The sequence below is a fragment of the Corvus hawaiiensis genome, chromosome 1, assembly GCF_020740725.1.
Source record: "Corvus hawaiiensis isolate bCorHaw1 chromosome 1, bCorHaw1.pri.cur, whole genome shotgun sequence".
Taxonomy (NCBI): Eukaryota; Metazoa; Chordata; class Aves; order Passeriformes; family Corvidae; genus Corvus; species Corvus hawaiiensis.
The window spans coordinates 10,456,007-10,470,785 of NC_063213.1; the positions used below are offsets into that span (position 1 = coordinate 10,456,007).

Below are 14,779 nucleotides of genomic sequence, written 5' to 3' on the forward strand. Positions count from 1 at the left end.
AAAAATAATCCCAGGACATCTCCACATTCAAGCACCATGCAACCAAAGCACCAACCCAAACGTTAAAATCCATATTTAAGACCAAGCCAATACCTTATCTAATTAATGGAGGAAACCAGTAATGAATAGAACTTCCAGTAAACAACATATCAGCTTCTGTGTTTGCTTTAAAAAAGTTAACCAGTCATAGTTACCCAACAGAGAAAGACAAGGCAGCTGTCAGAGATCTGTCACAGGGGTTCTTGCTGCTGATACAGAACCTTAGGTGATAGTTACAAGAGCTGTGTTGAACAGGAGAGCAAAGATTTTTTTTTTCCCAAAATTAGAAATATACTATTTCCAAAAATGGGAGCAAAAGACAAAAGGTAATGAAAAGTACTGCTGAAGAAATGTTTAATTAAAAAAATCAGGAATTCAACAGTGCCTAAATCTTTATTTTTCATAACCTACATATTTTTTTTTTCAAATTAGACAGTTTTACATTTTATGACACAAAAGGAAACTTAAATTACTGATAGTTTACATGTAAGCTTGATTCCAGTCTTAATGGAAGAAGAACAAAAACAAAAACCCTCAAAAAGGCTCCCATATTACACTTCTATTTCATGAATTGGCAGCTGTTAGGTCTCCTTAGAAATCCTGGATTGTCTGCTGCTATTAGTGTAATAGGTTACAAAGCACAGAAACCCCTACCTGTAGCTGAAGGAGATACAGAGATAGGTGTGCACCATTACAGTCAGCTGTTGCTCCTGATACTCTGCACCACGCTCCAACAAGGACCTTCCCATGCCAACGGCTCAAGGCTTTGAAGGAAAACCCAGCAACATAAAAAATTTGCCACTGCTCACACATTTCTAAGTGACAGTGCCATGGTGGGGGACTGATCTGAAACCACATTCAGTTTTGAAAGCAACCTTCATTTTTTTTTTTAATTCCTGGAAGAATCTCAGACCCCATTTTTGACTTGTTTTCAAACTGAAAAGCATCACCACACAGTTCTAACTGGGTGAAATGCCAATTTTATTACTGTATTCCTGAACCTTTAGCTCAGCTACTGCTTTTGGGAGGTTTTCATTTTAAAAGCCACGTTTTTAATCCCTCTCTGTATCGTAGCAACAGTCTGCGTGCAACTTCACAACTCTACTCTGAAAACTCCATTTTGTCACTGAGTGGGGAGGAAAGAAATAAATCTCAAAGTAAAATACAGTAAGGAAAAGTTGTATTGAATATTACACAGCGATTTGGCGTGTCACTTTTTGTTTTAAAAAGCTATAAAACCACATCAGAAGAAGGTTTAAACTTTAAATGCAACAGACTGTTGCTGGGTAAGCAGTAATTACAGTGTATTGACCTATCACAAATGGCAGCAGAATACATTAGAACAGCACAACACATCCCGCTGGTCTCAACAGATCACCTCGGGTACCAGCTGAGCACCAGGACGAGCCGCTCACAGCCGCTGGAAGGGACCACTTGCCACTGTTTGCAGCTGGTATAGCCTTTCACTTGCAGCAGACAAACAAAATGAATCATACAGCTGGCCTAAACCATACACAAATCTAGCTACCGCTTTCACTGCCGCTGGGGAAAGGAGAAGGGGATAAAAAAATCCAATGACTGAAGTAGTTGAGCAGTTTTGGTGATGGTGTCGAGGTCCTATCTCCTCCCACAGCATTCACAAAGTGCGCTTTTTAAACAAGAAGAATCAACAGACTCCACATGCCCTATTTTGACCAATTCTGCAGCATACAACAGGCTGGATTTACAATGTCAACTAGTTACCAATTGATGCTTGTAACAGGAAATTTATCAGGAGTCAACTTCTATAGTTACTTTACAGTTCTATGAACCATGCACTGATACTCTTGAAAGCAGACAAGTAAGCTTCAGTGTATATTTTTGCAGCAGTCAAGTTTTTCCCCAATTAGACTTGATTTTTATTAATGACTTAAAAATTACAGTTTGACTGCTGAAATTCATTATTTATATTGCATAACACTTTTGAATTGGTTAAACTGTTTGGTTTTAAAGGGACTTTAGGAAAACATTTGAGGGCTTTCAAATAAGACTTTCATTCCATTTCCCTTTTGCAGTGAAGAGGCAGAGTCAGTTCAACACACCAGAATAAAATAAGAAAAAGAAAAAAACAACAAATTAAAGTAATATTCAAACCACAACATTTAGTTTATCTACATCCAGCTCAACAGCAACATTTATAATATCAATAATTTTTATCAGATTTTTTTCTTTAGGGTACCTTTTTATATGTTCTGATTATTTACAACTGTACAAGCAAAGCACACACTTCCAAGTGCACATATTTAATACAGTATTGACTATTTGCATTTACAGGTTTTTCAACAATCTGAAAAAGATCAACTGTTTAAGATCTTTAAGGTATATTACAAAAACTGCTGCTAGTTCCTGTACTACAGTATGTTTACCCAGTAAGACCAGTGACAATAGATACATACTGTAACTGAGTAATTCTGTATTCCATTCATGCTAACCCTCTATGGGGTCAGACCTCATTAACTCTAAGCTGTCTTGTACAAAAGTTAAGGCAAAGTCATTTTCAAGTTTAAATAAAATTCAAGTCTTTAAATATTGGATGGAAATAATTCTTTAAAAAAATCAGTTGTTTAAATAAACATTTTTGTGGAATAAACTGTACTGTCATAGTCAGCAGGAATGAGATTTGTCTGAACTTCCTGCAGTTTAAACACTTAAAGAAAAGCTTTAGGCATTTTAAAACAAAAATAATTTATATTCAACTTTATTAGAAACTTGCTAATTTAGTGCATCCTTGTCCTTCAGAAAGCGCATCACTTCTAAAGTAAATAAGTGTGAGAAACCTCATCCCAGAGGTAAATATCAGGGATCTCTTCCTCCACCACACAAAACAAACACCATTATCTCACGGCTTGAAAAATTTAAATCCGTATGCCAATGCTTGTAGTTACAGGAAGATGTCAACACAAGGCTGACTAAGATATGAACTCTTTCAAAGAGCACTTGGGGCAGAGATTTAAAAAAAAGTCTACACAGAGCACAGGGGTAACCAGAATATACAGCGCTGACTCAGTTAACTCCCTTACAAGCACAGGGAAGCTAAGGTTATCACAAGAAGTCTACTCTGCTTTCTCCTGATAACATCCACTAACAGGCTTCACCACCATAGAAGCTCACAGACTTGATTCTTTCTATTCACAATGTGCTTTGTATTTGCAAATTATAACATCAGTTTTATTCTGGAGTGAGAAGATGGTTACTTGCTTGCAGTAAGTCAAAAAAAGGAAATATTTCAGAAAGACGGTTATGGTGCCCTGTAGAATTCTTTTTGTGTGTGCAAAACATCAAAAAAAGGTTAAGTTTTTAAAAATGCTAGAAACAGCTACTCATTTAACCTAAAAGTGCAAGTTCATTTGCTGACACTTAGTACAGCAGCCCAATAAAAAAAAAAATCTTCAAGGTCACGTACTAATTTGTAAAATATATCTACTTCCTTGCACTCTACACACTAGCTGCCGTTATCAGTCTTTTGGACACTTTAGATATGTACTTGCAGACCAGTTTATTAAAAATATTGCAGCAGCACGTTTCTGCTCAACAGTTTAGAAAAAACTCACTATACAGAGCTTGCACTCACACAGCCACAGAGAGGCTTAATAAAAAGTTGATTTTTTTTTAAGACAAATATTTTACACCTTGGAAAAAAAAAAAAAAAAAAAAATCACACTAAGCTTCACCTCCAATTAAGCACCAATCTAAATGTAAGGTTTAGAACAACTATCCAGAAATACCCAGAAAAATAGAATGTTTGTTCAACAGGGGAAAAAGTATTTCACAGAAAAATAACTTGCAGGCATTGTTACATGCCTTGTATCACTGCAAGCTCCTAACCAGCAACTCATTCTCAGGTATCTTAGTGGGAACATGGGTTTAATTTGTGGGAAGCAGACCTCTTCTCAAATCCCTCCCAGGTGTTATTTTCACTGAGGAGATTTAGGAGGGGTACTCTGTTCTTTATTTAAGCGTTTGCCAGTGGCTGGAGGGGACGATCTGCGTCCTGACTGTCTCCTCTGGTCTTTGGGTTGTCCAGGATGTGACTTTGCAGGAGGAGGTTCTCTATTTTTCTCTATTGTTTCTGTGGGCTTTCTTTCTTCTTTCCCACATGCTACAGTGTTTGGCTTCTGTTCTTTCTGGGGTTGCAATGTAGGAGGATCCTTAGTTGTTCTCTGGCAAATTTCCGCATAACTAGGTTTTCGCAGTTCCTGGAAAATCGGAAGCAAACAGGACAGAGTTAAACAAAGTGTCCTGAGGAAAAAAAAAATTACTTTTATGAACAAAAAAGGGTTAAGTCCTTGTCCCAAAAGACTGCTGCACTAAAATATGCAGATGAGGGCTTGAGTATGAAGTTTACAGGAACTGTATAGACAATAAAGCTGAAGAAAAGGTAAAATGTAAAACAGTATGCCAGAAAAATGGGGTAATGGCATAGGGCAAAATACTCCCCTTTCAAACTCAAAACCAGCTGAAACACGATGAATACTCTGGTTTCAATATCAGCATATGTATTAATACTTCTACCTCAAGGATACTACCAAGAAGAGAATTCAGATAAGGAGATATCTTTTGTACTGTTAATTGCATAATTTTATCACATGCAAGTAATCATGAAGCCACCAATTAGTAAATTTAAAGCTGCTGGACAAATTCTAGGATGCTGGGCTCACATGATTAAGCAACACTGGGTAGCAATAAATATTCTGTTAAATGCAAACTGGATCATCAAGAAAAAGTGAAGTAATGAAGTCACTTACTATGGCAGCCCCATTGACTTGTACCGATTTACATGCAGTACTCAGTGTGGAAGAAGAAAGTCTTTCTGTACTCTGTGTCTCTCTCTGCTGTTTATCCACGACTTTGGAGTCCCTGTAAGCATCCACCAGGAAGCAAGGCTCATGAGAAATGAAACTTCAGGATAGATGAATGGTTTAATAATGGGTCTAAAAAGTTTGAGTATGACTATAAATAGTTACAGCTGTAATTTGCCTAGCACATTATGATTAGCATTGCATTCAAAAATGCTATTGAAAATAGAAAAAATATATTCCTGTGCAATGTGATACTACTCATAATTTGTCATGTTTTGATAGCATTTAGTTACTCAGTTATTTGATTTGCAGGTTCCAAATAAAGTGTCACCAAAAAACTTTCTTTACGGTATGGACATCAGTACTGCCCACAGAGCCGCCGTGGGTTTACTCTCTCTGTTTCAAAATTGTCTAAATACAAGACAGTAAGGTATTCATTAAACTTCTGTCACAGAAACTAAACCATGACACTAAATTTTCTTCTGCTAAATGGCTATTACGATTGAATCACTGATATGATATTGTTCAGAAATTAAGCTTTATTGCCTTTACTACAAGTACAACAAAATATTACTTCTTTCATTGATTAAGATTTTAATAGCTATTTACATTGTTCTGCCTCATGAAAGAAAATGCAAATGTGACTCAGAGCAGAATTATTATACCCATGTAATTAAGTGCTTACTCAGTAGGCTGGGGTGGCGAAGGAGACCTTTCAAAGGTCCTGGGCAATGTAGAAGAAACTGGTAGCGGCTCTCGAGGAATTCCTGATGGAATAGTGTTTGTACTTGCATCCACATTAATGTTCTGAAGGGGGAAAAAAGGCACAGAAGGACAATCAAAATATCCAATTAATACAGTTTGCCTGAAAATCAGCACAACCAGGAAACAGTTCATAGTTTGATTTTATATGGTAAATTGACTATAGGAAGGTACAGAAGGAGCCTATACATATATTGTAATGAATATGTTATTTTTTTCCTTTCTATTTATTTAGGAACACAGACAAATAACACTCTGTGGTTATTTCCAAAGAAGTTGTAAGCTTAGGTCCCTTTGGGACATATCTGGATGACAAAAATCACTTAGAATCCTTATGGTTGGAAAAGACCTTTGATCAATCATCACCCCGTCAACTAGACCATGGCACTAAGGGCCACATCCAGTCATTTCTTCAACACTTCCTGGGCTGCTGACTCCATCACCTCTCTGGGCAGCCTGTTCCAATGCTTAACTTCCCTACCTAAACCTCCCCTGGCACAGCTTGAGGCCCTTTCCTCATCCTGTTGCTGGCTGCCTGGGAGAAGAGACCAACTCCCACTTGGCTACAGCCTCTGTTCAGGCAGTTGTAGAGAGTGACAGGGTCTCCCCTGAGCCTCCTTTTCTCCAGGCTAAACACCTCCAGCTCCCTCAACTGTTTCTCAGAACTTGTGCTCCAAACCCTTCACCAGCTTTGTTGCCCTTCTCTCTGGACATGCTCCAGCTGCTCAGCGTCTGGTAGTGAGTGGTTCAGAACTGGCCACAGGATTCCAGATGCAGCCTCACCAGTGTCGAGCACAGAGGGACAATCACTTCCCTGGTCCTGCTGGCCACACCATTTCTGATACAGGCCAGGATGCCATTGGCCTTCCTGGCCAACTGGGCACACCTGGCTCACGCTCAGTTGCTGTTGACCAGCACCTACAGGTTCTTTCCTGCAGGGCCTCTTTCCAGCCACTCCTCCCCCAGCCTGTGGTGCTGCTGGGGGTTGCTGTGATCTAAGTGCAGGACCTGGCACTTGGCCTTGTTAAACCTCACACAGTCAGCCTTGGCCCATCCATCCAGCCTGTTCAGACCCCTCTGCAGACCCTTCCCTTCCTGTCTTCCAGCACATCAACACTCCTGCCCAACTCAGTGTTGTCTGTGAACTTACTGAGGGTGCCCTCGATCCCCTCATGCAGATCACCAGTAAGGTTATTAAACCAGACTGGCCCCAATACCGAGCCCTGGGGAATACCACTAATGACTGGAACTAGTGACTTCTTTCAACCTGGAAATTTTGCACCTGCTGCTGACAAAGTAGGCTTTGCACCTGTTCACATAACCACAGGCAGCCTATGAAAACAAAGGTCTCCTAGTGCTGTGAACTAAAAACTATCTTCTTCAAAGTTCTAATTCTGCATCATCCCAATATAATGATTTGCTACCAAGCCAAAGAGGCTTTTTCCATAGTCCTCAAAAGATTCTGGTAGTGCCAAGCGATACTGTGCTTCGAGATAAAGGCCAAAGAGGTTCAAGATGTATGCATTAATTTAAATTGTCACAAAATAGCAAAAGAGAAAGACAACTTTGTATCCTGAAAAACATGTATCTTACATTTATAACCATTTTGTTTGTTTTGAAGGGTGCTATGTTCTTTGTATTGCTTCTGACCTGTCTCATCCTAAAAACTAAAACCCAAAGAGATTCTGGTATGCAGAAGGGACAACAATGGGAGAACACAAGCTCAGAAGGAACAAGATATCCCTTCTTTTCCCCTAGCCCAGCCAACATTCAAAAGGGCATAAACCATAAGACTCCTATGGTCACTGTTATAAAGGAAAATTGTATTTGATTATACTGTTTTAAAATCAGGCATAGATTACTGCAGTAGATCTAAGCCTAGTTTGATTCAAAGTAGAAGACTGCAAAAGGTGGATGTTTAGGAATAACAGAACAGCTTTTATAGTCTTACTTGCTGTAAGATGTGTGCAAAAGGCTTGAAATTGCAAGCTGCTGAGCATTCTGGCCCAAGTGCATCAGAACTTGCAGGTACATGGTTAAGTGTGAATAGCTTCACGTCAAGCAGACATGCAAGAGCTTTTCCTTGCCAAAACACTCAGCCCTTGATCTCACAGTGCTACACTTCCTAGTTACAAAATGTGGGATGATTACTACCTGTCATTCCCCAGAGCTACATCTAGAAGAGCATCACTAAGCAAAGAGCATAAAGATATGATGCTTGGATAACAACTGCTGGAAATTATAGACCCTTAGTCCCCTCAGCTTCCGTACACAGGACTTGCCCACCTATAAAACAAGGGAAGCACTGTGTAACTCTACTTCAGTGCTTTGTAACACCACATCAGGTGACATGAAAAAACACTGAGATCAAGGTGAAAAGCAGCCTGTATACATTGGCAAGACTCTGATGCTAGCTCAAACACCTTTGTAGCAATACACAATTGCTCTTTGGAGCCAGTTGCTGTTATCTTACTCTTTATTTAAATGCCAACAAGGAAAGGTAGCATAATCCCTTTCTTCCACACAATGGTACAGAGTAACTCCCGTACACTGGAAAATGAAACTGGTAAATTGAAGGGTGCTTTTTAATGTGACAGTGCACTGCAGTATCTTAAAGCCTCAGTACCTGACTGATATGAAGACTGCCTCTACATGAGAGAAGTCTAAATTCTTTACAATAAGTACAGTGCAAACCAAGTACTAGATCTGTGATGGGGGAACAAGGGGTTTTCAGCTGCAGCACTAAGAGCAAGTGCTGGAATCATATTTAAAACCTGAAATACAATAGTCAAAAAACACTTCCTAAGTAACCAGAGGTACAATACTTCAAAATTAATAGAACTTGGCCAAGAACAGCCTACAATCTGCAGTACTGGCACACAGTAAGTTAAACACTGCTCTTACCATGGCTCTGACCTGCACATTCGCCCTAAATGCAATCCTGGGACATAGTTGCCCCTCCTACCACTTGCAGGAGACAGAGTAGATGGCTTGTCTGTACAGTCACTGCCTCGGGTGCAGGCTGCCCTGCTGCCTCCCCTTTTCTTTACCAAAAAATACCGTCTACCCACCCCTGACACATGGGCACCAAAGAAAACACTCTAGACCCAGCAAGAGAAGACATGAGAGATTGTGGTGGTTCACCACATTGCTTTGCACTGCTAATCCAGGGCCTAAGTTCTTCAGTCGTGGTACAGCTGGAAAAACACAAGTTAAATTAGAGTTATCAAGAAAAGCCAATACAGACTTTCATAGCCCAGAGCATTCCACAGTGCAGAGGGTTACGTGAGTCTTGCCGGAGAAGAACACACTGTCACTCACAGATGGCATGGCAGAGACAGTTCTAAGAATGAAATCTATGAAAAGCTACTGAACATTAATTTTCAACTGCATCTCTACTACATCTATATAGCAGTGGTTGCCAAGTTATTCTGATGTATTTTCATCTTTCTGAGCAATATGACAAGACAACACTGGGATCCAGCTGGTTTTGGTAGCAGTTTTTGTTCCAGCTATGATGCCTACTGAGATTACGTAAGCAGCTTCTTTATTTTGGTGCTTAGAAGTTTGTCACTTTAAAGTGTTTTATATACAACTCAGAAGTCTTACTTTCAAACAGGAGGGAAAATGTATCACATACCTTTCACCTGAGTCTATCAAAAAGCCTGAGGCAGTTATGAACAGCAAAGAGCATATTTTCTAATCTCTGCTATTAACATCTACTTATTATACTGGTGCCCGTATTCCACACCATTTCAAAGAGAATACCCAACAAATTCTGAGCTATAAGTGAAGAAGGCAGCAGCACATCATTTGACAGCTGTTTTTAAAGAACATTTCTTACAACCATGTAAACCCACAAGTTATTTCCGTATATAAGCCACCAAATCTGAAAACAAGAGGTATGCAAGTCTTTGTTTACCCAACAAAAATGAACATCCGCTACTCACTCTTTCTTTTGACGTTCCTATTACCACACTGGACAGTCTGTTTTCAAATAGGTCTTCAGTCTTTAAATTGCCAGCAGCCCCGGGTAATGGAGGAAAGCTAGATAAACCCAATTCAAAACTGGGAGATGGAGGTTTTGGGGGTGGTGGAGACTGTGTTTGGCCTCTCTGGAATAGAAATAACATGTAGGGGTTACTGCACTAGATGACAGAAAAGATATGCAACTCTAAACTGTATTTTGTACTTGACTTATATCAGCAAAGCCCTAGAGAAGGATTCCCCATCTCATCTCCCAGAAAAACCACACAGTTCCGGGGAATACATGCTTTCATTTTCCAATGTTGCCCTTAAAATATTTAATTATTATTTAAATGCCATGGCATACGCATCAGCTTTAGTGATACCAGCATAGAAAGAAGTTTCCTCACTGACTCTTCCTTGAGGACAGACACACTGACATAGAAAGGAAAACAGACTGGTTTAGGTGTCATGATATAGGGAAAATATAATGCCCATTTATGTACAGTTAGTAATATCCTAAATAAAAAGACAGGAGTCAACAAGAATTTTATTTTCAGATATATGAAGAAACGGCAAGACAGCATGCCTTGTATGTGGTACAGACAACAATAATTTATATCTAATTAGTATTAATCGATATTGTCAGTTTGTAAAAATGCAAAAGTAAGTGCCAAACCTATTTTTGAAACAGAGACTGTTAAACTAAATCTAAGAAGAAAAACAATGTCTCAAGCAAAAACACCAACATCAGTGTGCTAAATGCAACTATTTTGCACTAGAGACAGCAGTTCAGGAGTTAAAAGTACCACAATTAGAGATCACTTGTGAGGACTGCTGGTAAGGATTTGTAAATCTATATTATATTTACACAGGAAAAAATAAATCTCCTTTTGTAATATGCTGTAACTGAAGTTACCAATTAACTTCATCTACAGCACGTAAAGAAGTAACTGTTTCTTGAATGTGCTGAGGCCTGTGCTAAGATAATCTCTGCTACAAAATACCAAATGCAAAGCAATCTTTGAAACAGTTCCTATTTTGAAAAGGAAAATATGAGGATATAGTCAAGATGGTGTGAATGTAAGAACAATGCTTCTGAACAAAAAGAACAACAGACACAAGACTACCTTCAAGGTCTTTTCACAAACTACATGAAATGTCAAAACAATTGTGTGGCAACAGGGAAGTAGGGAAAGAACAAATAAATACAGAGGCAAGAACAACTGCAACCCCCAGGACTGCTACTGACCCAGCACTACCCCCAGGAAGAGTGCTACAGCAATGGTGACTGCAAATCTCCAAAACTGAAGTCAGATGACCTGCCAAAGGTCAGGGAGAGTGATTACACTTATCCAGCTCAAATTGCAAGAGGAACAACTCGAATTTTTAAAAGTCATTCTTCAAATCACAGCACTCGCTCTTCTTAAAGAAGACTGAAGTTCTGCAATAGCAAATGCTTCCATGTTACAAACATTTTAAGTTACACAGTTGAGTCCTAAAACCCTCAACATATTAAGAGTGGTATTAACATCTTAAATGAGTAGGACGAGTGGGGACTTCAATGGATTTTAAGCTAACTGCATAAAATTTCTCAAGTTAACTTCCTGTAAGTTGAGTAACCGGCTTTTGTATACAGCCTCAGCAACAGTCTGATCAAAAAATTTCATGCTCTTTTTCATGCAAACATGCATACACTCTAATTTTTCCTTTAAAAAGAAAAATCTTCTAAAGAAGTCATTACTCTATTCAAATACAACTGGTTTTAGTGATGTCCTGTGTACACTATCTAATTGCTACAGCATTACACAAGAAATAGGATACTGAATTCAATTATTTCCACAATCTGACGGGGTAAAATTTCAATCTTTTGCTTCCAAGTACACTTCCTTGCAGTGCATGCAGCCATGGGTGTACAGCAGCTTTCACCTCTGCTCAAGGTGCAGCACTGGACACTACAAACTAAAGATGCTTGGTGCAGAAGAGACTGGAAGGAAGCTGGTTGTACAGGCTGCAATTACAGCCTGGCGCTGACAGACGGGAACCGTGGGTCTCCAAAGAAGTCACATCTACAAGTTTTTACATTCAAAGTTCAAATAATCTTTGCAGTCAGCTCTGTCAGAAGTGCTGCTCTATTCAGTAAGAGCGTCCAAGGTAATCCTTTCACTCCAGTCACTCACATGCCTAACCTGTACCATTTCCTTGTTCTTTTAAATACAGAAGAAAGTTAATAGGAAAACTTCACTCTAAAAATTCAAGCAGCTTTGAAAGGGCAAAAGGAAGAAGTACTGGGAATCCTACATGTAATCTGGTCTCACTGCCTCTGGGAAGTTTGATGAGAACTGAAAGGAAGGAATCACCTGCTAAACTTTCCTGCTCCTTTATCTAAGTTCACTAAGGCTACTCAACAGCAGGAGCTACAAACACACAAATGCAATGATTCCAGACCTTTAGGAAAGTGTTATGGCTCATGCAGCAGTATTACTTCACAATTGTAACATGAATTAGGAAATAACCTGGTTCAACTTCACATATATGCCATCTGTGGCAAAAACAAATTGCAACGAAATGACCAGTTTTATCATATCAAACCTTAAATCCTACAAAAACATGTTTTTTTCTCTTCTACATCTAGTGCTACATCAAAGTATCAAGGCTACTTTGGTATTAACCTTGAATTCCAGTTTACCAAAACCACAGTATTTCAATAGTGTTAGCATACCCTTACCAAGTGGCACTTGGCATTTAAGAAAATGAACTTCATAACCACTTAAGAAAATGACCACTTCATAATGCACAGCAGAAACATTAGTTATGACACAAGGTTCTATAAAATGTTCTTCAATGTCACCATTATTGATAATGAAGTATCAAGTGTTTTGAACTTTAGTTTAGCTATTCCTGAACGTGAACACTGGCACGTTGAAAAAAACTGAGATGGGAATCTTCTGCCACTCTAAGAGTAATTTTAACTTTTCCCTGACTTCTGCATTAATGGCAAATCATCTCTGATACCCGAATGCAGTGAACTCATGTGACTAATGAGCTGTTATTATCTTTAATCAACTGTGATGTACAACTGCTTGTGCAGTAACTTATGTCACCTGTTACTCCATGATAATATCCATACTAATGCCTTGTTACCCTACTTTTATTAGGGACAAATAAGATCATGAACACTCACTGTAAACTTGTCCTCCCTTTTCTTTCGGTAGCCATATGAGTTTTTCCTACGGGAAAGAAAGCAGATATCAGAACCTTGCCTATAAGTGGATGGACAGCAGCTAATGAAAACAGAAGAAATTAATTCCAATTGCTATTTCATCCATCTTCATTCTACACGGGTTATTAAGAAATGTTTTAGGGAAAAATTCCTAGCAAGCTCTCATTAATACAAAGGTATAGATCTTATGCAAATCAGCATAAGAACACACTAGTTACAAGTAATTCCTGCGTTAAAAGTACCTCAGTAGAGATTTTATGTAAGGATTAGACAAAACATTACAGTATCCAAATAAGGGGTTTAGGATTTTTTGTACACCAATATAACTTCTCAAATATAGCTAACTATTTCCAATCCAGGTAAAGCTCCTTCAAAACACTTTTAGCACTTTGTCCCCATCCCTGCTTCAGGTAAAGCCCCTCCAAGCAGCAGTGTAAAATTTGCAGTGCATTCAGATTCAATATATTTTTTAAGTTTTTTGTCTGACTTTTATTACTCTAAATGTATTCAACAGTGAAACATTAAAATGCAACTCTAAGTACTGACTATTCCTGTACATTTCTGTAGTCTATAGTTTGAGCCATCTTGTTTCCTGAGTTCTTAATCATACTTTCATCCATTAGTTATAACACAATTTGGTAAATTAGATTTAAAAAGGTATTACAACCCTTGCACAAAATCCCCATTTAATTTTGCAATGATACAAGTCTAAAATAGGATCATGTGCGAAACACTTGAGTTATCTTCCAATTCAGTGAGTCATTCAAAATGTGATTTACTTAGAGACAAATACAACCATTATCAAAGCTGCAGAATACTTTTATAAAGCACTTACTAGAACCGCATTTATAAAAATTCCAGTTTTCAGCTCCCCAGGTAGTTGGTTGCGGTTTTTTGTTTGGTTGCTTTTAAAACTACATAACAATAGTTTCCTTAGCTGCCTGCAGGCGTTTTTCCTCCCTTCATACCAATCCGTCATCTTTGTTGTTGTGTATGCCCAATTTGGTCAAAATTCTGATCTTTCAACTTAAGAAGTTAAGAATGAGCACTGCTAATACAGGTTCAGGTGCACAATCTACAATGCTGAACAATGGAATGCACAGAACTTCATTAAAGTCAAACAAATAATATACAGAAACTTTCTTGCACCAGATGAAGAAAGGATAGAGGATTAGATCTTACGGATCTTACAGATCTAAACTGTTCATCGCTTGCCAATAATGATTTTCATCCAGTAGGAAAGCATCAAAGTCCACTTGGCCTTTGTTCTGCATTTAACACCTTCTGTGAAGTACTTTGCAAGATTTTAGGTTTGAGGAGAGAGTCTCAGTTTGAAGCAGTATTGAAAATATAACGATACCACACCTCCACTAAAAGCAGTAGTTCAGAAGCAGCAATACTTGGCTGTTCAGAGGACAACTACAGAGCACACTCACCTTCCTCTCCCTAAGCCAGGGGATGAGTCAATGCTGCTCTGTTCCATCCGTCCAGTTCCCACTTCCCTCTTGGTGTAACTGGTGGTAGCACTCTGCATCCGTGTCCTGCTTTGTCCCGGCTGCCGCGTCTGTGGACTCCTGACGCCATTGATTAAACGATCAGCAGAAAAGTTGAATATTGTAGGACTGTCTAGAAGCCCAGGTCCCCTTTCTGCACTGGGTATTGTATGTCGTATATGTGACTTGCTAGGATTCCTATAAATTCAAAAGTCATTTCAACATACGCACTATCAGAGATCTTCTGAGGCCTAAGCCTATTCACAGAATTCAGAAGTAAGATCTTCAGTCCTTTATCACTTATTTCATTTATAAGAATGATCAACATTCATTGTAACAGGTCACGTGAATTATCAAAATTAACCTTTTCCCTGTCTGTTTTCAACTAGACCTTTACTATATGAATAATCCTGCTGATGACATGTCATCTCTCAGAATATTTCAGCTGAATACCCTAA

The 14,779-nt window shown here is 38.7% G+C and overlaps 1 protein-coding gene across 3 annotated transcripts in view; it reads right to left on the reverse strand.

Moving 5' to 3' along the window:
- Window positions 1-413: 413 nt before the first annotated feature.
- LARP4B (La ribonucleoprotein 4B) overlaps window positions 414-14,779 on the reverse strand; it is a 57,054-nt gene continuing 42,688 nt past the window's right edge. For 2 of the 3 annotated variants that reach the window (XM_048286428.1, XM_048286266.1), the window contains 6 exons: window positions 14,265-14,519; window positions 12,790-12,835; window positions 9,590-9,754; window positions 5,563-5,684; window positions 4,824-4,935; window positions 414-4,274 (listed from right to left, as the gene is read on the reverse strand). In XM_048286428.1, the coding sequence (XP_048142385.1) occupies window positions 3,993-4,274; window positions 4,824-4,935; window positions 5,563-5,684; window positions 9,590-9,754; window positions 12,790-12,835; window positions 14,265-14,519 (982 nt within the window). In that variant the 3' untranslated portion in view covers window positions 414-3,992. The remainder of the gene's footprint in view (window positions 4,275-4,823; window positions 4,936-5,562; window positions 5,685-9,589; window positions 9,755-12,789; window positions 12,836-14,264; window positions 14,520-14,779) is intronic. The other variant, XM_048286340.1, reaches the window with a different exon arrangement.